At 45.8% G+C, this 25684-nt stretch overlaps 1 protein-coding gene across 5 annotated transcripts in view; it reads left to right on the top strand.

The window, feature by feature from the left end:
* Positions 1 to 629: 629 nt before the first annotated feature.
* Positions 630 to 25684, top strand: part of PANK2 (pantothenate kinase 2) — a 39595-nt gene continuing 14540 nt past the window's right edge. For 3 of the 5 annotated variants that reach the window (XR_012519319.1, XM_074406300.1, XM_074406301.1), the window contains exons 1-3: positions 630 to 976; positions 16341 to 16406; positions 23185 to 23537. Coding sequence is in view for 4 of the 5 variants with exons in the window: in XM_074406300.1 (XP_074262401.1) it covers positions 718 to 976; positions 16341 to 16406; positions 23185 to 23537 (678 nt within the window). In the remaining variant the exon portion in view is untranslated. Of the gene's footprint in view, positions 977 to 13524; positions 13610 to 16336; positions 16407 to 23184; positions 23538 to 25684 lie in introns of all 5 variants that reach the window. The other 2 variants (XM_074406302.1, XM_074406303.1) reach the window with 2 other exon arrangements.

Below are 25684 nucleotides of genomic sequence, written 5' to 3'. Positions count from 1 at the left end.
GACCAGCCCTAGTCCTTTCATTCCTTCTGGTACCGGGAACGTCTCCATCCAACGCAGGCGGAAAGGAGGCGGCTTAGCCCAAACATGCTGGGGGAGGGGCTGGCGGCCTCGACGGCAGCTGAGGAACAAGGCCGACGAACAAAGGCTAAGGTCAGCCGCGATTCAAGCCCTTTGGTCTGCCGCCGACCGGTGGCCAGGCGCTGCGGAAGCACTACTGAGCTGGAGGAGGGCTCGAGCTACGAGGACTGCACGGAGCAGCGGGGTGGGACTCGGGGTCGCCCCAGGAGACTTTCGCGGCCCGGGGGCAGACCCATGGACCGTAGTTGGGGGGAGCTGGTGGCGGGGGTGGATGAGGAGGCCCGGGCCATTCCACCCACGTGTCCATTGGGCGGCGCCGCCATCACTCTCTTTTCGGCTACACCGCCTTCTCCCCCTCCGCGGAACCCGGGTCCCCTCCTCCAACACCTTCTCCCGCCCCGTCACGGGAGCCTCTGATTGGACAGAGATACGGTCAATCCTCCTCGAGTTAGGGAGTCGATTGGACACGAGGCCTTCGGGCCGCCCCCAGCCTCGTAGGATTGGCTTCCTGCGCGTTGGCGCAACGGAAGAGGCGGCAGGCGGAGGGCGCGCCTCTGCTCCTGCTGGACTACCGTGGAGGAGGAAAGGAGGAGTCCGACTCTGGGGGGCTGGCTCGGGCGGCAGCGGTGGCTGCTGCGGATGGGAGCGGGCCGGCTCGGCGAGCCCATGGAGCGCCACGGCAGGGCCTCCGCCACCTCCGCCTCGTCGGCTGGGGAGCAGGCGGCTGGGGGCCCCGAAGGGCGGCGGCGGGAGCCACTGCGGCGCCGGGCGAGCAGCGCGTCGGTTCCCGCGGTCGGGGCCTCGGCGGAGGGCGCGAGGCGGGACCGGCTGGGCTCCTACAGCGGCCCCACGGCGGTCACCCGTCAACGCGTCGAAAGCCTGAGGAAAAAGCGGCCGCGTAAGTGTCCCGTGGGGCGCCCTCCAGGCCCGCCCTGCCCCCCTTCCGGCCTGCCCTGCCCTTCCCTACCCCCTTCCGGCCTGGCCGCAGTTTTTCCCGCGCGCGGACACTGTCCCCGCATGGTGGTCCCTCGTTGGTACGTGGCTTGACACCCGGCTTGGAGGCCTCGGGTGCCCCGAAAACAGCACCTTTGGGAACCCCCCCCAGCGCCCATTGGTCTACGCTTCCCGCTTGTTGAAGTGGTGGGCTTTTCCCTAGGACCCGTGCTCTTTTTTTTTTTTTTTTTTTGCTCATTCTTTCCCCCAGTATCACATGATTTTTATCTTCGAAAAGGCTGCTTTTGACTCATTTCCACCTCCCCTCCCCCCAAATCCTTTGAATCCCCAGTGTCTGTCTTCCGTGGGTTGCCAAAGAGCTGCTAATGCCTTAAGTTCCTTTTATTAATTTCGGGCGTACTGGAAAATGGTTAGCTGCCCCCTGAGTTGCACCAGGCCTAAAAGTGTATTCCGTGTACCTCTAAGCGTTGGCTGCTGTTCTTCCCATGAGAATCCAGGTCATCTCTCACCCACATATCCTCCCCGTTTTCCTTATTTCTATTTGCGGGTACTCACGATTCAGAACTCTGGCATTCTGGGCATTAAGGCTGTTTGTTTTGAGGGAAAACAATATTTTTGTGAATTTTGCCTTGGGAGTTGTGTACGCTCTTCCCAGAGAATCGGTTTCTCCATTTTATTATCAGGTTTCTTTTTCTGTGTTGTGTTATTTTCTCCCTTTTACAGGTCTTCAATTCAGGACCGCTGCCTGGCAGCCATTGCTACTGTTAAAAGTATCAATTGTTCTGATACTGTAATAGGAGCTTTACAGTGTGATGCCATTTTACATATGGTTGGACTTTTTGGTGGATGTTGCCAGATGCCTATTTCAGGAAATTGACTTGTGTAAATGCAGATTGTGAGAGGGAGGGAAAATGGCAAGATGTGTGTGAGGTTTTTATTGGATTGTCTTGTACCTTTGCCCAATCACCCAATTGCCTTTTTGGATTTTTTTCTGATATGGATGATTAAACGCAGTTCTATTTTGCTGTGAAAAGTTTGGGAGTTTTCAATTCTTTTGTCTTTTTCCATCTTCTTGCAACAGATTTGGAAAACAGATTCTTTTTTTTTTTTTTTGAGACGGAGTTTCGCTCTTGTTGCCCAGGCTGGAGTGCAATGACGCGATCTCGGCTCACCGCAACCTCCGCCTCCTGGGTTCAGGCAATTCTCCTGCCTCAGCCTCCTGAGTAGCTGGGATTACAGGCACGCGCCACCACGCCCAGCTAATTTTTTTGTATTTTTAGTAGAGACGGGGGTTTCACCATGTTGACCAGGATGGTCTCGATCTCTCGACCTCGTGATCCACCCGCCTCGGCCTCCCAAAGTGCTGGGATTACAGGCTTGAGCCACCGCGCCCGGCCGGAAAACAGATTCTTAACCTGTGCCATTTTCAGAGTCAGTCACCTAGTTTTGTTTTACTTGAGAAGAATCTGAGTTTGAAGCAATGCAAAATGTGAGATCCTTCATGGTTTTGTATTACATCATTGGAAATGGATGTAAATTCCAAATATTCAGCAAATAAGAGTCACAGCCATTAGCCGCAACGGTTTTTTTGGTTTGTTTTTTTTAGTTTGAGACAGCGCCTTGTTCTATTGCCCATGCTGGAGTGCAGTGGCATGATCATGGCTCATTGTGGCCATTACCTTCTGGGCTCAAGCCATCCTCCTGCTTCAGCCTCCTGCATAGCTGGGACTAAAGGCAGGTGCCACTATGCTAGGCTGATTTTTAATTTTTTATTATTTATTATTTTTTTTGAGACGGAGTTTCTCTCTTGTTACCCAGGCTGGAGTGCAATGGTGTGATCTCGGCTCACTGCAACCTCCGCCTCCTGGGTTCAGGCAATTCTCCTGCCTCAGCCTCCCGAGTAGCTGGGACTACAGGTGTGTGCCACCATGCCCAGCTAATTTTTGCATTTTTAGTAGAGACGGGGTTTCACCATGTTGACCAGAATGGTCTCGATCTCTTGACCTCGTGATCCACTCGCCTTGGTCTCCCAAAGTGCTGGGATTACAGGCGTGAGCCACTGCACCCAGCTGATTTTTTATTTAAAAATTTTTTTTAGGCCAGGCGGGGTGGCTCAAGCCTGTAATCTCAGCACTTTGGGAGACCAAGGCGGGTGGATCACGAGGTTGAGAGATTGAAACCATCCTGGTCAACATGGTGAAACCCCGTCTCTACTAAAAATACAAAAAATTAGCTGGGCATGGTGGCACGTGCCTGTAATCCCAGCTACTCAGGAGGCTGAGGCAGGAGAATTGCCTGAACTCAGGAGGCGGAGGTTGCGGTGAGCCGAGATCACACCATTGCACTCCAGCCTGGGTAACAAGAGCGAAACTCCGTCTCAAAAAAAAAAAAATTTTTTTTAAAAATAGAGATGGGCGCTTGTTATGTTGCCCAGGCCGGTCTTGAACTCCTGGTCTCAAGCGATCTTCCCACCTCGGTCTCCCAAAGTGCCAAGAGTATAGATGTGAGTCATTGTGCCTGGCCTGGCAGCCCTCTAAGAGCTTTGATAACTTGTTAGCCTCTTGGCTCTGAGGTAGGTGGTAGTATTCTATTATACAGATGAGAAAACTGGGTCACATTTGCCCAGTGTCAAATGGCTAGTGCGTTATGAAATAGAAATGTAAACTCAGGATTTCTAGCTTCATAGCTTTTGCTGTGGACCACTATGTTTTACTGAATTATTTATGTTCCATTAATTGTTTCTTCTTTCTAAGACCAAACATAAGTTTGATGTTCTGTGTTCAAGATTCACTTACTTGAGGCGAAAATTTTTAGCTACTGTGGGAAGTAACTTCCGAATACTGAGCATGAGAATGACTTGATAAAACTGCAGGTTTGGTGGGCCCAATTAAGCTCCTCATGTTCAGATACAGGTGACTCAAATACCACACTCCAAAAAACTGGTTTACACTGTGGGGAGAATTACATTAAGGTAGTTTTGTAATTTCTTTTAGGGAACTAAGTAGACACATATGCTATAGGGTTTATATTTTGTTTTGGTGTCTGATGTTTGTTGTGATTCCCTTCATTGCCTTCTCTGGCTGATGAATCATGAAAACCCATCTCTTGGGTAATGAGACCTGCTAAAGGAATAAATAGGATGCTGATTTTCCTTTCATTTGTTCCTTCTGTACTATCTAGGGGTGCCCTGTTAGATGGAGAGGGAGGCTGGGCACAGTGGCTCACACCTGTAATTGCAGCACTTTGGTAGGCCAAGGTGGGTGGATCACCTGAAATGAGGAGTTTGAGACCAGAGATCAACCTGGCCAACATGGTGAAACCCCATCTCTACTAAAAATAGAAAAATTAGTTGGGCATGGTGGTGTACACTTGTAATCCCTGCTACTCAGGAGGCTGAAATGGGAGAATCGATTGTACCGGGGAGGAGGAGGTTGCACTGGGCTGAGATCATACCACTGCACTCCAACCTGCTAACAGAGCGAGAACTCTGTCTCGAGAAAAAAAAGAGGCTGGGCTTGGTGGCTCAAGCCCGTAATCCCAGCACTTTGGGAGGCCGAAGGCAGGCGGATCATGAGGTCAAGAGATCAAGACCATCCTGGCCAACATGGTGAAACCCTGGCTCTACTAAAAATAGAAAAAAAATTATCTGCGTGTGGTGGCGTGCGCCTATAGTCCCAGCTACCCAGGGGGCTGAGGCAGGAGAATTGCTTGAACCCAGGAGGCGGAGGTTGCAGTGAGCTGAGATTGCGCCACTGTACTCCAGCCTGGCGCCTGGTGACAGACCGAGAGTCTGTCTCAACAAAAAGAAAGAAAAAATGGGCCGGGCGCGGTGGCTCAAGCCTGTAATCTCAGCACTTTGGGAGGCCAAGGCGGGTGGATCACGAGGTCAAGAGATCGAGACCATCCTGGTCAACATAGTGAAACCCCGTCTCTACTAAAAATACAAAAATTAGCTGGGCATGGTGGCGCGTGCCTGTAATCCCAGCTACTCAGGAGGCTAAGGCAGGAGAATTGCCTGAACCCAGGAGGCGGAGGTTGCGGTGAGCCGAGATCGCGCCATTGCACTCCAACCTGGGTAACAAGAGCGAAACTCCGTCTCAAAAAAAAAAAAAAAAAGAAAAAAATAAGAAACCTGAAGGAGCTATTCAGGTTATCTTAGGCATTCTTGTAGTCCTGGTTATAGTCATGTTCTCGCACACATTTCCTAGAGCAGTGTAGTTCCCAAACCTGCCCCCATCCCAGACTTACTGTATCAGAATTCCTAGAGATGAGGCTAGGCATGTGTATATGTAAGTTCTTCAAAAGTTTTGCATCAGGTTGAGGTATGTCTTGAAGGGCTGAGAGAAGTACCAAATAAAGACTGATTTTAAAATGATGGAAATAGCCGGTCGCGGTGGCTCAAGCCTGTAATCCCAGCACTTTGGGAGGCCGAGGCGGGTGGATCACAAGGTCGAGAGATCGAGACCAACCTGGTCAACATGGTGAAACCCCGTCTCTACTAAAAATACAAAAAATTAGCTGGGCATGGTGGCGCGTGCCTGTAATCCCAGCTACTCAGGAGGCCGAGGCAGGAGAATTGCCTGAACCCAGGAGGCGGAGGTTGCGGTGAGCCGAGATCGTGCCATTGCACTCCAGCCTGGGTAACAAGAGCGAAACTCCGTCTCAAAAAAAAAAAAAAAAAAAAAATGGAAATAAAGATGCTAATGATGGTAACGTAGCTACCATTTTCTCAGTGCTTGTCTTAGATACTATGCCAAGTATTTTATAAACGTCTTAGTTAAGTCTCATAGTTATCCTGTGAGGTAGGTGTTTTTTATCCCCAATTTCCGTATGAGGAAACAGGCTCAGGGAAATTGTGCTTTTGTCCAAGGCCATATAGTGAGTTAGGGATGGAGTTGGATTTCGATTCCTGGTGTCTGACTTCAGACCCAGTGTTCTTGGTCCACATTTTGGGGTGGGGAAGGTATGTGTGATGTAATCCAGAGCTGTGGTTCTCAAGTTTTTTTTTTTTTTTTTTTTTTTGAGACGGAGTTTCGCTCTTGTTACCCAGGCTGGAGTGCAGTGGCGCGATCTCGGCTCACGGCAACCTCCGCCTCCTGGGTTCAGGCAATTCTCCTGCCTCAGCCTCCTGAGTAGCTGGGATTATAGGCACGCACCACCATGCCCAGCTAATTTTTTGTATTTTTAGTAGAGACGGGGTTTCACCATGTTGACCAGGTTGGTCTCGATCTCTCGACCTCGTGATCCACCCACCTCGGCCTCCCAAAGTGCTGCGATTACAGGCTTGAGCCACCGCGCCCGGCCAAGTTTTTTTTTTTAAGATGGGGTTTCACCATGATGGCCAGGGTGGTCTTGGAAAACCTGACCTCAGGTGATCCACCCCCTTCTTGGCCTCCCAAAGTGCTAGGATTACCGGTGTGAGCCACCGCGCCCAGTTGGTTCTCAAGTTTTAAAAACTTGTTTCTCTCCACCCACTCCAACCTAGCATTGCATGCTATAGGTCTGCAAATGGGTCTAAAATTGCTTTTTAAATTTTATTGAGGCCTAACTAAATAGAGTAAAATGTATAATTTTGGCAAATGTCGACACTCATATACCAAGAGAACATATATTTTTATCAAGGGCTCCAGGTATTCAACATATGTGCAGCACATGTGCAGAAGGTGTGGAAACCCGGTGATCGGAGTGCTCCACAGTAGTGTGGAAGACCAACTGGTTCTTTGAAGATGACTGGCAAGGCACGTTGTAGCACGCCAGGGAGACCTTTGGGACTTACTGATTTTGGACTCATACAAATCATGGACTATACTTAACCTTCATAATAAAGCTTTTGTTTGTAATTTGACAACACTAGCCTAGAAAATGAACTACTTTTTTTTTTTTTTGAGGTGGAGTTTCACTGTTGTTCCCTAGGCTGGAGTGCAATGGCATGATCTTGACTCACTGCAACCTGTCTCCCAGTTCAAGTGATTCTTCTGCCTCAGCCCCCTAAGTAATTGGGATTACAGGCATGAGCGACCACGCCTGGCAATTTTTGTATTTTTATTAGAGACGGAGTTTCTCCATGTTGGTCAGGCTGGTCTGGAACTCCGGACCTCGGGTGATCCGCCTGCCTCAGCCTCCCAGAGTGCTGGGATTATAGGTGTGAGCCACTGCGCCTGGCCGAAAATGGATCACTTTTTCTTGGCTTTTGGAGGAGCATCGATGTTGGATGTATGGAAGTGGTTCTGGGGCAATGTTAGACTGCCTTTGTTAGGCTCAGCATTTCAGTTTCAATTAGGGAATTAGGAAAGCTGACCAATCAATAGGTTAAAAACCATTTTGGGCCGGGCGCGGTGGCTCAAGCCTGTCATCCCAGCACTTTGGGAGGCCGAGGTGGGTGGATCACGAGGTCGAGAGATTGAGACCATCCTGGTCAACATGGTGAAACCCCGTCTCTACTAAAAGTGCAAAAAAAACTAGCTGGGCGTGGTGGCGCGTGCCTGTAATCCCAGCTACTCAGGAGGCTGAGGCAGGAGAATTGCCTGAACCCAGGAGGCGGAGGTTGCGGTGAGCCGAGATCGCGCCATTGCACTCCAGCCTGGGTAACAAGAGCGAAACTCCGTCTCAAAAAAAAAAAAAAAAAAAAAACCATTTTGGCCAGGCATGGTGGCTCATGTCTGTAATCACAGCACTTTGGGAAGCTGAGCCAGGTGGTTCACCTGAGTTCAGGAGTTTAAGGCCAACCTGACCAACATGGTGAAACCCCATCTCTACTAAATACAAAAAATTAGCTGGGTATGGCAGCACATGCCTGTAATCCCAGCTACTTGGGAGGCTAAGATAGGAGAGTCACTTGAACCCGAGAGTGGAGGTTGCAGTGAGCCAAGATTGCGCCACTGAACTCCAGCCTGGCCAAAAAGAGCAAAACTCCATCTCCAAAAAAAAAAAAATTTCCGCCTTGCGTCTCCAAATGGGCCACAAATCTATAGTAATCTAACATTTTTCCTGAGCTCCTAATTCCCTAAGTGAGGCCGAAGTGCTGAGCCTAATAAAGGCAGTCTAACAGGGCTCCAGCACCAGTTCCGTACATCCAACAGTGATGTTAGATTTTTAACCTATTGATTTATCAGCTTTATTTTTATTTATTTATTTTTTGAGACGGAGTTCCACTCTGTCCCCCGGGCTAGAGTGCAGTGGCAGGATTTCAGCTCACCTCAACCTCGTCTCCTGGGTTCAAGTGACTCTCCTACCTCAGCCTGCTGAGTAGCTGGGACTACAGGACTACAGCTCCTGAGTAGCTGGATTACATGCGTGATCCACCACAGCTGGCCAATTTATCAACTTTAAATGGATGAAAGTAAATATGGCCCCTCTTCTTAGATATATAACAAATACTAAGCAATAAGCAGGGACTGAAAATAGTCCAGTTGTGTAGCTGTGTAAAATGGTACAGTGTATTACTTGAGGAACCTTGTTTAAGAATCATGCATTTGGTTAATATGGTTGTTCAGTGTTGGTGTCTCTGCCTTCTATCTGGGGAGACCATAGCAAGAAGAGATATGTATTGTTAAAAATATTTTGCTGGCTGCGTTTGCAGGCTCATTCTTGTAATCCTAGCACTTTAGGAGGCTGAGGCGGGAAGATCACTTCAGGCCAGGAGTTCAAGACCAGCTTTGGCAACATAGCCAGACTTTGTCTCTACAAAAATAAAAAGGCCAAGTGTGGTGGCTCACACATGTAATCCTAGCATTTTGGGAGGTAGAGGTGGCAGATCACTTGAGGTCAGGAGTTCGAGACCAGTCTGGCCAAGCTGGTGGAACCCTGTCTCTACTAAAAGTGCAAAAATTAGCCGGATGTGGTAGTGCACGCCTGTTATCTCAGTTACTCGGGAGGTTGAGGCAGGAGAATCACTAAAACCCAGGAGGTGAAATTTGCAGTGAGCCGAGATCGTGTCACTGCACTCCAGCCTGGGTGACACGGTGAGACACCATCTCAAATAAATAAGTAATAAAAAACAAATTAGCTGGGTGTAGTGGCACATGGTTATAGTCCCAGCTACTTGGAAGGCTGGGACAGAAAGATTGCTTGAGCCCAGAAGATTGAGGTTGCACTAAGCTATGATCATGTCATTGCACTTGAGCCTAGGCAACAGAGGGAGACCGTGTCTCCATTTTTTTTTTTTCCTCAAAACATGTCAAAAAAAAAAAAAAGGAAGATAGACTAGGCTATTGTAGAGCATCTTATCAGCCAATGACAAGAATGTCTATTTTAATTAACAGAGCAGTGATGTTTTTGGACTTAAGTTTATAGCATTGTGAGCTTTTCTCAGGTTCATAATTTGGGGTATCTTTGTGTTCAGGCACTGTTCAAGTGAGGCTGACGAGTATATAAAAACTTACTTTTCTAAATTGTGGCTTAAAGTTTGCTTTCTAAAAGTGAAAGCTGGCCGGGCGCGGTGGCTCAAGCCTGTAATCCCAGCACTTTGGGAGGCCGAGGCGGGTGGATCACGAGGTCGAGAGATCGAGACCAACCTGGTCAACATGGTGAAACCCCGTCTCTACTAAAAATACAAAAAATTAGCTGGGCATGGTGGCGCGTGCCTGTAATCCCAGCTACTCAGGAGGCTGAGGCAGGAGAATTGCCTGAACCCAGGAGGCGGAGGTTGCGGTGAGCCGAGATCGCGCCATTGCACTCCAGCCTGGGTAACAAGAGCGAAACTCCGTCTCAAAAAAAAAAAAAAAAAGTGAAAGCCATCTCAGTTTTTTTTTTTTTTTTTTTTGAGATGGAGTTTCGCTCTTGTTACCCAGGCTGGAGTGCAATGGCGCGATCTCGGCTCACCGCAACCTCCGCCTCCTGGGTTCAGGCAATTCTCCTGCCTCAGCCTCCTGAGTAGCTGGGATTACAGGCACGCGCCACCATGCCCAGCTAATTTTTGTATTTTTAGTAGAGACGGGGTTTCACCATGTTGGCCGGGATGGTCTTGATCTCTTGACCTCGTGATCCTACCTGCCTCGGCCTCCCAAAGTGCTGGGATTACAGGCATGAGTCACTGTATCTAGTTCCTGAGTTTAAAACTATTTTGGGAATAAGAAGAAATTGTTAAAGTACATCTTTTATTTATTTATTTATTTATATTTATTTATTTATTTATTTATTTTGAGACGGAGTTTCCCTCTTGTTACCCAGGCTGGAGTGCAATGGCACGGTCTCAGCTCACTGCAACCTCCGCCTCCTGGGTTCAGGCAGTTCTCCTGCCTCAGCCTCCTGAGTAGCTGGGATTACAAGCATGCGCCACCATGCCCAGCTAATTTTTTGTATTTTTAGTAGAGACGGGTTTCACCATGTTGACCAGGATGGTCTCGATGTCTTGACCTCGTGATCCACCCGCCTCGGCCTCCCAAAGTGCTGGGATTACAGGCTTGCGCCACCGTGCCCGGCCTAAAGTACATCTTTTAATGTGAGGCCAAGATACTGCTTCCTCGAATAGCCTAGACATGGATTTGCAATGTTATTAACCATGTGTGGTCTGGTAAAAGTGTAGTTCATAATGTTGGAAAATTGAGCACATGTTTATGAACAATGTATTTCCCATTGGAAAGTGTGATGATGTGAAATATATATATTGGTCTTCTGCCCATTTCCTGGCATACAACTCCTAAAATCCTTAGAAACTCCACAGTGATATCTTTTTGTGTGCTAAGGAGTTAACTGATGGTTGGAAGTCTCTAGGGAACTTGGTTATGGAAAGACCAAGACAGGATTAGAGGGTTGGGATTTTCCCCCTTCCTAGCCTCTGGTTAGGGAAGGAGGCTTGAAGGTTAAATTGATCACCAGTGATCAGTGATTTGATCAACTATACCTGCTAATGAAGCCTCTGTTAAAAACCCAAGAGGACAGGGTTTGGAGAATTCTGGATAGCCAAATGAGGTTCCTGGTGGGTGCAGTGCCCAAGAGCACAGAAGTTGGATGTCCCTCCTCCATATCTTGTACCATGTGTCTCTTCCTCTTGAATCGTTTGAAACAGCCTTACAGTAAACCAGGAAATGTGTTTCTGGGTTCTGTGAGCCAGTCTAGCAAGTTAATTCAAACCAAAGAGGGGTTGTGGGAACACCAACGTGAAGCCAGTTAATCAGAAGTACTGGGGCAGAGGTGTGGTGGAGGAGCAGTCTTGTGGGACTTAGCCCTCAACCTGTGGGTTATGATGCTATCTTCAGGTAGATAGTGTTGGAATTGCATTGGAGGGCACCCGGCTAGTGTCTGCTGTAGAATTGGTTGCTTGCTTGTGTGTGGGCTCACAGTTTTCCGTGTTGATCATTGTAGTGTGAGAGCAGAGGAAGTTTTATCTTTTCACACTGTTAAAGCATTTCAGTTGTTCAGACCTATGACGGGACCTTGTACTTCGCAGTTGTGAAATATGTAGGTCAAGTATAGATTGTCTAGCTGAGTACCTTGGAGGTCTTAATATCAGGAAACATGTTAAGGGCTGTGAATAGACTGAAATACCTGAAAATGGCCAGGACTCACTAACTAGAAGTGAGGGGGCCTTCTCTTAGCAGTGAGATGTGAGGATAATATAACAAGAGCTCTAGGCTGGGTGTGTTAGCTCACACCTGTAGTCTCAGCACTTTGAGAGGCTGAGACAGGTGGATTGCTTGAGCTCAGAAGTTTGAGACCAGCCTGGGCAACATGGTGAAACCCCATCTCTAAAAAAAATTAGCCGGGTGTGGTGACATGCACCAGTAGTCCCCAGCTACTTGGGAGGATCACTTGATCCAGGGAGATTGAGGCTGCAGTGAACCTGAGCCTGGTGTTTGTACCACTTTAGCCTGGATGACAGAGTGAGACTGTGTCTCTCAAAAAAAAAAAAAAGCCTGGGTACGATGGTTCACGCCTGTAATCCCAGCACTTTGGGAGGTTGAGGCAGGCAGATTAGTTGAGGTTAGGAGTTCAAGAGCAGCTTGGTCAACATGGTGAAACCCCATCTCAACTAAAAATATGAAAAAACTAGCTGGGCATGGTGATATGAGCCTGTGGACCCAGCTACTAGGGAGGCAGAGGCAGGAGAATTGCTTGACCTGGGAGGCAGAGATTGCAGTGAGCCAAGATCACGCCACTGCACTCTAGCATGGCAACTGGGCCAGACTCCATCTCAAAAAAATGAAATTAATTGGTTATATTGGATTTTATTTTTTGGAATGTATTGAGATAACTTTTTTTTTTTTTAATCTTACTAATTGGAATTTCTAATGTAAAAGCTCTTGTGGCATTACTGAGAAGAATCCCTTTGGCCATGGTCTGTTAATCTTACTGTACAACTTTGTGTGTGTATGTATGTATGTATGTATTTATTTGAGATGGAGTCTCTTTCTGTTGCCCAGGCTGGAGTGGGGTGGCATATCTGTGGTGGCACAATCTTGGCTCACTGCAGCCTTTACCTCCTGGGTTCAAGTGATTCTCCTGCCTCAGCCTCCTGAGTAGGTGAGATTACAGGCATGTGCCACCACACCCTGCTAATTTTTGTATTTTTAGTAGAGATGGGGTTTTGCCATGTTGGCCAGGCTGGTCTGGAACCCCTGACCTCAGGTGATCTATCTGTCTCGGCCTCTCGAAGTGCTGGGATTATAAGCATGAGCCACTGTGCCTTTAGGCTTACTTATTGAGTATATTTAATAAATGTTTAAAGCTAGATATTTCTGTTTAAGTACTAATTTGGGTATATCCTATTGGTGTCAGTATGTATTGTATTCTTATTGTCATTCAGTTAAACATTTCGTTTCGATTTCCTTTTTAATCCCGGAGTTAATAGATGGTTTAAAAATTTTCAAGTAGATAGATTTATTTCTTTGTTGGATTAGTTTCTAATTTTGAGGTTTTGCAGTAAGTAAATGGGATTTGTTCTTTGGAATTTGAAGTTCTTTAAGCTAGTGCAGTTAGTTAATTTTTGTGAACGGTTTGTGGGTTTTTGTTTTGTTTTTGTTTTTTTTTTTTTGAGACAGAGTCTTGCTCTGTTGCCAGGCACTAGGCTGGAGTGCAGTGGCACAATGTCAGCTCGCTGCAACCTCTGCCTCCCGGGTTCAAGCAGTTCTCCTGCCTCAGCCTCCCTAGTAGCTGGGACTACAGGCCTGTGCCACTATGCCGAGCTAATCTTTGTATTTTTAGTAGAGATGAGGTTTCACCGTGTTTACCAGGATGGTCTTGATCTCTTGACCTCGTGACCTGCCCGCCTCGGCCTCCCAAAGTGCTGGGATTAAAGGTGTGAGTCACCGAGCCTGGCCTGGTTTATGGGTTTTTAAAGGAATATTTGGTTGCATAGGTTTTTTTTTGTTTCTTTGTTTGTTTGGCAGACAGTCTCGCTGTCGCCCAGGCTGGAGTGCAGTGGCGTGATCTCAGCTCACCTTTGCCTCTTGGTTTTTCAGGTAATTCTCCTGCCTCAGCCTCCTGAGTGGCTGAGACTACAGGTATGCACCACCGTGCCTAGCTAATAGTTTTTGTCTTTTTTATTTTTTGTAGAGATGGGGTTTCATCATGTTGGCAAGGCTGGTTTCGAACTCCAGACCTCAAAGGATCCACCCACCTTGGCCTTCCAAAGTGCTGGGTAAAATTACAGGCATGAGCTGCCCGCCCAGCTGTTTTATTTGTTTGTTTGTTTTTTTTAAAGAGTTCTATTTGTGTCTATTTGATCCACCTTATTAGCTGTGATATTAAAATTCTTTTTACTGTAATTTTGTATGTGTGCAATCTAAAATGTCTGAAGTCTGTGTCATTCTCATACTGACCTGTAGATGTGTCAGTTTCTCTTTGTTAATTTTTTTTGGTTTTGTTTTGTTTTTGTTTTTGTTTTTGTTTTGAGATGGAGTTTCGCTCTTGTTACCCAGGCTGGAGTGCAATGGCGCGATCTCGGCTCACCGCAACCTCCGCCTCCTGGGTTCAGGCAATTCTCCTGCCTCAGCCTCCTGAGTAGCTGGGATTACAGGCACACGCCACCATGCCCAGCTAATTTTTTGTATTTTTAGTAGAGACGGGGTTTCACCATATTAACCAAGATGGTCTTGATCTCTTGACCTCGTAATCCACCCGCCTCGGCCTCCCAAAGTGCTGGGATTACAGGCTTGAGCCACCGCGCCCAGCTCTTTGTTAATATTTTTTTGAAATATATGTTAATGTGCATGAGGACCATGGCTATTACATTCATCAGTTGAACTTTCTATGCACATGATAAAGTTTTTTTTGTTCCCTCTTAATGTTTTTTTTTGAGTTTTTGGTCTGCTAGTATTGTATCTGCTTTCTGGTAACATTTGCTTGATACAGTGGAGTGGCATTCTCGCATTTATTTTACTCTTTAAATTCAAGTGTAAAAATTCAGCAAGTTATTTGAATGAATGGTGCCAGTCATTCTGCCCAGTGTTTCCATCAGTAACTATATGATAGTATAGGAATGACAATGGTGAACCTCCTTTTCCCTATAGATCACTGTTTGGAGGGGCACCTCTCATGTGAGCATAGATAGCTCCTTGTCAAATGTAATACTGGTTTTGAAACAGGGTATGACTTTTACTGTACCATGGCTCTTAAATGTAAATCAGCTGTTCTATCTAGTATATTCATTTCCAGTGAGATGCTTAAGAGTGCTTAAGATTTTGATATGTGCTTAAGATTTTGACTAAATGGCATTTTCATCTTTCAAAGCATTCAGCTTCTTCTCATGATGTGACTCCATTGTGGGTGATTTACTATTTTTCCTTCAGTTTGCTTGTATAATCTTGTTTGAGATGTCTTTTTACATCAACATGTACTCGAATTTCTCCTTTTTCCTCCTAATTCCTGGTTAAGCTTACAGAATTTTCTCTTCAATCTAGAAGGGAAATTTAACCTATTTGTGATCACTGATAAGTTTGCATTCATTCTCATCATCATTTATTTTTTAAATTATTACTATTGTTTTTTTTGAGACGGAGTTTCACTCTTGTTACCCAGGCTGGAGTGCAATGGCGCGATCTCGGCTCACCGCAACCTCCGCCTCCTGCATTCAGGCAATTCTCCTGCCTCAGTCTCCTGAGTAGCTGGGATTACAGGCATGTGCCACCATGCCCAGCTAATTTTTTTTTGTATTTTTAGTAGAGACGGGGTTTCACCATGTTGACCAGGATGGTCTCGATCTCTTGACCTCGTGATCCACCCGCCTCGGCCTCCCAAAGTGATGGTATTACAGGTGTGAGCCACTGCGCCCGGCCTTATTTTTTAAATTATTTTTTAATTTTTTTGGAATGATATCTTAACTCTGTTGAGTAGGCTGGAGTGCAATGACACGATCTTGGATCACTGCAACCTCTGTCTCCTGGGTTCAAGTGATTTCCTGCCTCACAGCTTACCAAGTAGCTGGGGTTACAGGTGTGCACCACCATACCCAGCTTTTATATTTTTGGTAGAGATGGAGTTTCACCATGTTGGCCAGTCTGGTCTCGAAATACTGACCTCAAGTGATCCACCTGCCTTGGTCTCCCAAAGTTTATCTCTCCCTGGGGATTACAGGCTTGCTTTATTTATTTATGAGACAGGATCGTGTTCTGCTCCCAGGCCAGAGTGCAGTGGTTCTATCATAGCTCACTGTAGTCTCAAACTCCTGGGCTCAAGCAATCCTCCTGCCTCAGCCTCTCAGGTAGCTGGGGCTATGGTTGCATGTCATCATGCCTACATTTTTTTTAGAGATGTGGTCTTGCACCAGGCACGATGGCTCATGCCTGAAATTTCAGCACTTTGGGAGGCTGAGATGGGTGTATCACAAGGTCAGGAGTTTGAGGCCAGCCTGGCCAATATGGTGAAACTTTGTCTCTACTAAAAATACAAAAATTAGCTGGGCGTGGTGGTGCATGCCTGTAATCCCAGCTGCTTGGGACGCTGAGGCAGGAGAATTGCTTGAACCCGGGAGGCGGAGGTTGCAGTGAGCTGCGATGGCACCACCTCACTCCAGCCTGGGTGACAAGAATGAGACTCTGTCTCAAAAAAAATACAAAAGAGATATGGTCTTGCTGTGTTGTCCAGGCTAGTCTCCAACTCCTGGCCTCAAGGAATCCACCCATTTTGACCTCCCAAAGTGTTGGAATTACAGGCATGAGCCACCATACCTGGCTGTTTTGTATTTAGTGTACTTTTCCCCTTTTCTTGTCATTCAGTTCTTTTGAACTGATTGCTTTTTTCTAGTGTGAAAGCCATGTATTTTTCCTCCTCTGGAGTTACCTCTAAATTTTGACACATTTAAACTATCACTTCTCTATTCTTATGTAGAATTAATCAGAATCTATCTTTTCTTCCCTTTTTCAACAAGACAGAACTGCTGCTTGCTTTCATTTCCTTCTCCTTTCTCTTCCCTCTTCAACTTCCTATGTCAAAATCATGTAAGTATTTTAGTTTCAGATTGCTTATTTTTCTAAAAGTCAGTACTTTTGTTTATTCTTATAGCTGTTAGAATAAAAAAAAGTTTCTTAAAGCCCTTGGATGTTTTAGAATTATGATGGCATTCATCTACCAATTATATTAAGGAAGGTTTTTTTTTTTTTGAGACGGAGTTTCGCTCTTGTTACCCAGGCTGGAGTGCAATGGCGCGATCTCGGCTCACCGCAGCCTCCGCCTCCTGGGTTCAGGCAATTCTCCTGCCTCGGCCTCCTGAGTAGCTGGGATTACAGGCACGCACCACCATGCCCAGCTAATTTTTTGTATTTTTTAGTAGAGACGGGGTTTCACCATGTTTACGAGGATGGTCTCGATCTCTTGACCTCGTGATCCACCCGCCTCGGCCTCCCAAAGTGCTGGGATTACAGGCTTGAGCCACCGTGCCCGGCCGATATCTTGAAATTTTTTTTTTTTTTTTTTTTTTTGAGACGGAGTTTCACTTTTGTTACCCAGGCTGGAGTGCAGTGGCGCGATCTCGGCTCACCGCAACCTCCGCCTCCTGGGTTCAGGCAATTCTCCTGCCTCAGCCTCCTGAGTAGCTGGGATTACAGGCAAACGCCACCATGCCCAGCTAATTTTTTGTATTTTTAGTAGAGACGGGGTTTCACCATGTTGACCAGGATGGTCTCAATCTCTTGACCTCGTGATCCACCCGCCTCGGCCTCCCAAAGTGCTGGGATTACAGGCTTGAGCCACCACGCCTGGCCATCTTGAAATTTCAATAGGACGTGTCTAGGTTGTCTTCCCTTCTCTCCTGACTGATAAATACTGTTCAACACTTAGAGTAACCTGATGATTTGTGTCCTCCCTCTCCCCAAGGAAATTTCTAGAACTCACATAAGATGTTTGTCTTTCTGGTTCTTTATTTTCTCTCTCTCTTTTTTTTCTTTTTGTTAAATTACAGACAGGGTCTCTGTCACCCAGCCTGGAGTGCAGTGGTGTGATCATAGCTCACTACAATTTTGACCTCCTGGGCTTAACGATCCTCTCACCTCAACCTCTTAAATAGTTGTGACTACAGGTACTTTTTTTTTTAGACAGAGTCTTACTCTGTTACCCAGATTGGAGTGCAGTGCCACAATCTTGGCTCACTGCAACCTCCGCTTCCCGAGTTCAAGTGATTTCTGGCTAATTTTTGTATTTTTAATAGAGACAGGGTTTCATCCTGTTGATCAGGCTGGTCTTGAACTTCTGACCTCAAGTGATCTGCTGCCTCGACCTCCTAAACTGCTAAGATTATAAACATGAGTCACTGTGCCCAGCCTCTTTTTTTTCTTCCATTTCAAGTAGAGATAGGGTCTGGCTGTGTTGTACTGGCTTGTCTTGGACTCCTGGCTTCAAGTGATCCTCCTGTTTTGGCCTCCCAAAATGTTAGGATTACAAGTGTGAGCCATTGTGCCCAGCCAGATTCTGTTTTCTCTGTATTGACCTTTCCTTCATACTTGAGAGACATTTGGGGAAAATCTGTTAGTTTTGTTTTCCATTTGTTTTTTCTGTGCCCATTTTGCTGTTAAATTTATCTGTCCAGCTTCATTTTACCAATTGTTTTCTCTCTTTTATAACAGTGCGTTTAATGAGTTGTAATGTACATACAATAATCCATTTAAAACATACAATTCCATGAGTGTGGTTTTTTTTTTTTTTTTCCTTTTTGTGGAGAACGGGGTCTCGCTGTATTGTCTTGAACTCCTGGGCTCAAGCTATCCTCCCGCCTCTGCCTCCCTAAGAGCTGGGATTGTAGGCGTGACGTGAGCCACAGCGCCCGGCAATTCTTTGATAGAGAGACGCGCGCACGCGCGCGCACACACACACACACACACACACACACACACACACACACCCCCCTTTTACCCCCAAGCAAGATTTGGTTTACCACAGAGTTTTTTCCTGCCCCGTGCAGTCGAACCCCAGCCCTCAAGCCTATGATTTGTTTGCTTTCAGATGTAAAAATGATTAGTTTGCAGGTGTTTTTGAGACTGAGTCTTGCTCTGTTGCCCAGTCTGGAGTGCAGTGGCGTTATCTCGGCTCATGCAACCTTCACCTCCCCAGTTCAAGTGATTCTCCTGCCTCAGCCTACCGAGTAGCTGGGATTACAGTTGCATTCTACCATGCCCGGCTAATTTTTGTATTTTTAGTAGAGATGGGGTTTCTCACCATATTGGCCAGGCTGGCCTCTTACTTCTGACCTTAGGTGATCCACCCCTGCCTTGGCCTCCCTAAGTGCTAGGATTACAGGCGTGAGCCATCGGGCCTGGCCAGTTTGGGTTTTCAAAAGTTTCAAGTGAATGAAGTAATACAGTATGTAGCCTTCTGTGCAAGGTTTCTTTTATTCAGCCTGTTTTTGAGATTCATGCATATTAAATATGTAGTAGTTTGTCCTTTTTTTTTTTTTTGGTTTTGAGAACATTTTTTTCTACAACTAGGAAATTGAACATGGACAAACCTTATTCAAAGTTTGCCAATTTTAGCTGGGCATGATGATTTAGGCCTGTAATCTCAGCACTTTGGGAGGCCAAGGTTAGAGGATTGCTTGAGGCCAGGAGTTGGAGATGAGCCTGGACAACAGAGTGAGACTTTTTCTCTACAAACCCTAAAAAATTAGCTGGCATGGTTGTGTTCCTCTAGTCCTAGTTACTTGGGATGCTGAGGCAGGAGGATTGCTTGAATTCAGGAGTTGAAGGTTACAGTGAGTCATGATTGAGCCATTGCACTCCAGCCTAGGCAACAGAGTGACGCACTCTCTCTAAAAATAAAAAGTGAAAAATAAATATCAACAGTTTTGCATAAACTCTTACATATGTGTATTTAGTTGTATATGATTTTATCATGTGTGTTACCGCACACATCTGACAATTGTTTTTTAATTTTTGATTTTCTCTGTGGTAGCTTATTTTTTATGGATGAGATATAATTTTGCCTCTGAGAATATTTATGATTCTCTTGTTTATTCCTGCAATTCTTTTTTCAGATAGTTTCCTGTTTTTATGGTGTTAATTTCCCTTTTAGTTTTTCTAGTTTGTAGAAGGGATAATCTCTGGTTTGAGAATTGCTATTCTTCTGCCAGTGGATTACCAGTTGTTCAGGATGGATTGTAGGGGAGGTATGAGATGTGTTGCAAAATACAGGACAGAATGTCTCCTTATTTCTTCTGGGTAATAGCCACCTGTGTGACATCCTGATTCTGGGGCTCCAGTGCCTGTTCCCAGTGAAAACTGCTTCTGTGGGGGTTGGGGATAGAACATGGTTATTGGTAGAGGGAGTGGCCTGTCCACTTGTGCCAAACAGGTTTCTCCACCATCACTTGTGACTGCACCAAACCTGCTTTTGTTTCTCCATGGCAGCCACCATCCCTGCAGCTTGGATAAGAGCACCCCTTCGTGCTCTTACCTTCATAGCTGCTCTCAGTTTTAGTAGCATTCCTCTTTTGAGGCTTCTGCATGGTTATTGCCTCTGCAAACCTAATTCTGTTGCTGCTATCTTTTCTTGTTTCTCAGAATTATTTTAGAAAATAATATATCAATAAACCCATGTCTTTTTATTTTTTGAGGCAGAATTTTGCTCTGTCACCCAGGCTGGAATGCAGTGGTGTGATCTTGGCTCACTGCAATCTCTACCTCCTGGGTTCAAGCAATTCTCCTGTCTCAGCCTCCTGAATAGCTGGGATTACAAGTGCCCGCAACCATGCCCAGCTAAATTTTGTATTTTTAGTAAAGACAGGATTTCACCATGTTGTGCAAGCTGGTCTTGAACTCCTGACCTCAGGTGATCCGCCCTCCTCGGCCTCCCAGAGTGCTGGGATTACAGGCGTGAACCACTGGGCCTAAACCCACATCTTTAGTAATATCTAGGATTTAGCTTAGAAGGGGAAGCGTGTACTGATGCTCCTTGACTTACGATGGTGCTTCATTCCATAAACATACCCGAAGTTGAGAATACCATAAATCATGCTAGCCACAGTGGACGCTCATGCTTGTAATTCCAGCACTTTGGGAGGCTGATGTGGGGGAATTGCTTGAGCCCAAGAGTTTGAGACCAGCCTGGGCAACATGAAGAAACCCTGTTTCTACAAAAAAAATACAAAAATTAGCTGAGTGTGGTGCCATGTACCTATAGTCCCAGCTACCCAGGAGGCTGAGGTAGGAGGATTACTTGGGCTCAGGAGGCAGAGATTGCAGTGAGCTGAGATTATGCCACTGCACTCCAGCTTGGGTGACGGAGTGAGATGCTGCCTCAAAAAAGAGAAAAAGAAAATATTGTAAGTCAAAATGTGTTTAATACATCCAACCTACTGAACATCATAGCTTAGCCACACCTACCTTAAATGTGCTTAGAATACTTAAATTAGCCTCCAGTCGGGCAAAATCTTCTAGTGTAAAGCTAGATACTTTAATAATAATATAAAAGATAATTATTTTACAATAAAATGTTGAATATCATGTAATTTATTGAATACTGACTGTACTGAAAGTAAAAAACAGAGTAAGTACTTGAAGTTGGGTTTCTACTGAATGCTTACTGCTTTTACACCATTGTAAATTTGACAAATCATCACTTTGACCCCTCCTTACGTTGGGACCTTCCGTATGTCTATGTAGTTCATATCCAGTCTCTTCAGGCCCCTTTTTTTTTTTTTGAGATGGAGTCTTGCTCTGTCACCCAGGCTGAAGTGCAGTGGTGCCGTCTCGGCTCTCTGCATCATCTGCCTCCTGGGTTCAAGCGATTTTCCTGCCCCAGCCTTTCGAGTAGCTAGGATTACAGGCACCCACCAGCATGCCTGGCAGTTTTTATATTTTTAGTAGAGACGAGGTTTCACCGTGTTGGCCAGGCTAGTCTTGAATTCCTGACCTCAGGTAATCTGCCTGTCTCAGCTTCCCAAGGTGCTGGGATTATAGGTGTGAGCCACTGCTTCCGACCTTTTTTTTTTTTTTTTTTTTTTTTAAATGCTGTCTTACTCTACTGCCCAGGGTGGAGTGCAGTAGTGCGATCTCAGCTCTCTGCATTCTCCATCTCCTTGGTTCAAGAAATTCTCCTGTTTCAGCTTCCCAAGTAGCTGGGACTACAGGTGCATGTCACCACGCCTGGGTAATTTTTGTATATTTAGTAGAGATGGGACTTCTCCATATTGGTCAGGCTGGTCTCAAACTCCTAAGCTCAGATGATCCACCCCCTTCACCCTCCCAAAGTGCTGAGATTACAGGCATAAGCCATTGCGCCTCGACTTTTTGGGAACCGATGTTAACGTCTGTTGAAACCTTTTATATTTGTTATCACATTTTGAAAGATACATTGACCATTTTAGCTTATATGTTACATAGTGTTGGGAATTTCCTGTCTCTAGTTTGCTACTATACCTGACCTCTGAAGTCTCAACGTTTCTCTTTTAAGCTAATAAGAAAGATAGAGATTTTCATTCTGAATCGTTTTCACAGTTGAGGCATATGAGTAGTCACCTTGTTATTTTATTTTTTCCTTCTGTTTTTTTTTTCTTTCACCTTGTTTTTTTTTATTATTATTATTATTATTATTTTATTTATTTATTTATTTTGAGACGGAGTTTCGCTCTTGTTACCCAGGCTGGAGTGCAATGGCGTGATCTCGGCTCACCGCAACCTCCGCCTCCTGGGTTCAGGCAATTCTCCTGCCTCAGCCTCCTGAGTAGCTGGGATTACAGGCACACGCCACCACGCCCAGCTAGTGTTTTGTATTTTTAGTAGAGACGGGGTTTCACCATGTTGACCAGGATGGTCTCGATCTCTCGACCTCGTAATGCACCCGCCTCGGCCTCCCAAAGTGCTGGGATTACAGGCTTGAGCCACCGCGCCCAGCCTTATTATTATTTTTTTTTAAGGGACGGGGTTTCACCATGTTGGCCAGGCTGGTCTCGAACTCCTGACCTCAAGTGATCCACCCGCTTCGGCCTCCGAAAGTGCTGGGATTACAGGTGTGTGCCACCGCACCCAGCTTCTTATACCTTGTTATTTAAAAAATATTTCAAGGCCGGGTGCGGTGGCTCACGCCTGTAATCCCAGCACTTTGGGAGGCCCAGGTGGGTGGATCACAAGGTCAAGAGATCGAGACCATCCTGGTCAACATGGTGAATGAAACCTTGTCTCTACTAAAAATACAAAAAAAATTAGCTGGGCATGGTGGCACATACCTGTAGTCCCAGCTACTTGGGAGGCTGAGGCAGGAGAATTGCTTGAACCCAGGAGGCGGAGGTTGCGGTGAGCCGAGATCGCGCCATTGCACTCCAGCCTGGGTAACAAGAGCGAAACTCCGTCTCAAAAAAAAAAAAAAATTTTCATAATGCATGCCGTTTGGGCTTGTCTGACAAGTTGGTTGAGTTGGCTCAATACCAGGCGTCTCCAAGCTTTTTACACAGGGGGCCAGTTCGCTGTCCCTCAGACCGTTTGAGGGCCGCCACATACTGTGCTCCTCTCACTGACCACCAATGAAAGAGGTGCCCCTTCCTGAAGTGGGTCGTAGTTTGGGGACGCCTGCTCAATACTTTGATGTTTTTCTTTTTCATCTTTGCTCTAGTATTTTTTTTTAAAGATGATGCATCTAAATAAAAATGGAATCACATTTCTTTGTCCCAAAACCTTTTTGTTTAGAATTATGTTCTTTGGAAACCATAGGGTTTGAAATACGTTGCTACTGTGGTAAGTGTAAATTTAGTTTTCAGAAAAAAGCTGTTCTGACTTGTTTTTCTTTCCCATTTAGTTTTTCCATGGTTTGGCTTGGATATCGGTGGAACTCTGGTCAAGCTGGTTTATTTTGAACCCAAGGACATCACCGCTGAAGAAGAGGAGGAAGAAGTGGAAAGTCTTAAAAGCATTCGGAAGTATCTGACCTCCAATGTGGCTTATGGATCCACAGGCATTCGGGACGTGCACCTTGAACTGAAGGACCTGACTCTGTGTGGACGCAAAGGCAATCTGCACTTTATACGCTTTCCCACTCATGACTTGCCTGCTTTTATTCAAATGGGCAGAGATAAAAACTTCTCAAGTCTCCACACTGTCTTTTGTGCCACTGGAGGTGGAGCGTACAAATTTGAGCAGGATTTTCTCACAGTATGCATTTTTTAGCTTATATACAATATATGGCGATTTGATTGTTAAAAATAATACCAGTAGCAAGTGGTGAAGTAATTTTCATCTCTAATTGAACTTGAATTTTCTTGAGTCAAATGAAGATTAAAAGTATGCTAGTGATAGTCAGGAGTTAGCCATCTAGAGCTGGTTGTATAGTTCAGATGTCTGGATGACAATCAGAGCCACTAAAAATGTAGCATTTTGTTCCTTCAGTATGAAAAACTAGGGCATCCGCTATACATTGAGTAAGGAACTGCCTATGAGGAACATCATTAGATCTTGAACGAGATTTAAATATTTTAAAAAATCATTTCATGTCATAAAATTGTTTTCATTCTTGTCTGCCACGTAATTTGTCTCTCAGTTGTTTCCTGGCATGTTCACTAGCTGAAAAAACAAGGAACTCTGGTCCAAAGTGGTGGTTTCAGGCTCAGGGCTGGTCTGAGATGAGTGACTGCAGAGCCCTTTTCTCCCAGAATGCTTTCTGATGTGTTGTCCTGTGCTGCACACTTAACTGGAGTCTCTCCGCCATGTCTGGCCCCTGAGGGAGTGCTGCCAGGCACTCTCTCCTTGCTTTCATTGAGTGAACACTGGAGAACATGTGAACAAGGCCTTGAGGCTAGGTCCTTTCAGGGTGGATGGTGGGGGTAGGCCAGAGAACTGACAAATGAATTGGCCAAGATCCTGACCTTCAGGGTGCAATACAGATTGAAAATGTCTTCAGTGACTGTGTTTTTCTATTGCTAAATGAATCTGAAAGAGATTCTGCCTTGGTTATTCTGCATGTCTTTTAGTACAGGCAGGGTTTCACGGTGTTGTCCACACTGGTCTGGAACATCTGACCTCAAGTGATCTGCTGGCTTTGGCCTCTCAAAATGCTGGGATTACAGGCATGAGCCAGTGTGCCTGGCCACAGCTTAACTTTTTTGACTAACATGTCTTGGAGTTCTTCCCACTTGAGTATATACAGTTCCTCTTCATTTTTAATTGCTGTACAGTGCTCCATAATATGAACAATAATTTAGTCATTTATTATTTAAATGGAATTAATTTAAAAAACAGTCAAAATTTTGAATGCTAAAATCCCCCTCCCTCCCAAGAGGCTGTAGCTAGTTTAGATAGTGGGAAAAAAAATTCTTTTTTTTTTTTTTTTGAGACGGAGTTTCGCTCTTGTTACCCAGGCTGGAGTGCAATGGTGCGATCTCGGCTCACTGCAACCTCCGCCTCCTAGGTTCAAGCAATTCTCCTGCCTCAGCCTTCCGAGTAGCTGGAACTACAGGCATGCACCACCATGCCCAGCTAATTTTTGTATTTTTAGTAGAGACGGGGTTTCACCATATTGACCAGGATGGTCTCGATCTCTTGACCTCGTGATCCACCCACCTTGGCCTCCCAAAGTGCTGGGATTACAGGCATGAGCCACTGCGCCCGGCCTGAAAAAAAATTCTTAACTTCTAACTGGATACTGTCAGCCTTTTGGCTTCAGTTGTTAAATAATGTGTGGCCTCGGCTTTGTGTGGTGGCTCACGCCTGTAATCCCAGCACTTTAGGAGGCTGAGGCAGGCAGATCACGAGATCAAGAGATCGAGACCATCCTGGCCAACATGGTGAAACCCTGTCTCTACTAAAAATGCAAAAATTAGCTGGGCGTGGTGGCACGTGCCTGTAGTCCCAGCTACTTGGGAGGCTGAGGCAGGAGAATTGCTTGAACCCGGGAGGCGGAGGTTTCAGTGAGCTGAGATCGTGCCACTGCACTCCAGCCTGGCGCCTGGCAATGGAGCAAGACTGTCTCAAAAAAAAAAAAAAAATAATGTGTGGCCTCTTTGGATACTGCTCCAAAGCATTGAGTTGGTCTTCTGTTGCAGTCTTTGTGGCTCTTGGCCTGTGTCACCAGATGCTTTCTGATAGTGCTGTGGCCTGAGCTACACATTAGCTCCATTGTCGCTGTAAGCAGAGATCTGGATTTCTGCTTGAAAGTTGATAAATTTTGTGGGTTTTTTTTTTTTTTTTTGATCACACTTACTCAGCTACTGCAGTAGTTTCTATGTAGGGTGTATTTGGATCTGTGGTAGCAGGAGTCTGTCTCAGCACTCTCCCTGTATTTGTTCCCAAACCTGTTCTGTGAA

The sequence above is a fragment of the Saimiri boliviensis genome, chromosome 9 (assembly GCF_048565385.1).
Source record: "Saimiri boliviensis isolate mSaiBol1 chromosome 9, mSaiBol1.pri, whole genome shotgun sequence".
Classification (NCBI taxonomy): Eukaryota; Metazoa; Chordata; class Mammalia; order Primates; family Cebidae; genus Saimiri; species Saimiri boliviensis.
The sequence above is the reverse complement of the archived record's forward strand: the minus strand, read 5'-3'. Positions and strand labels throughout refer to the sequence as shown.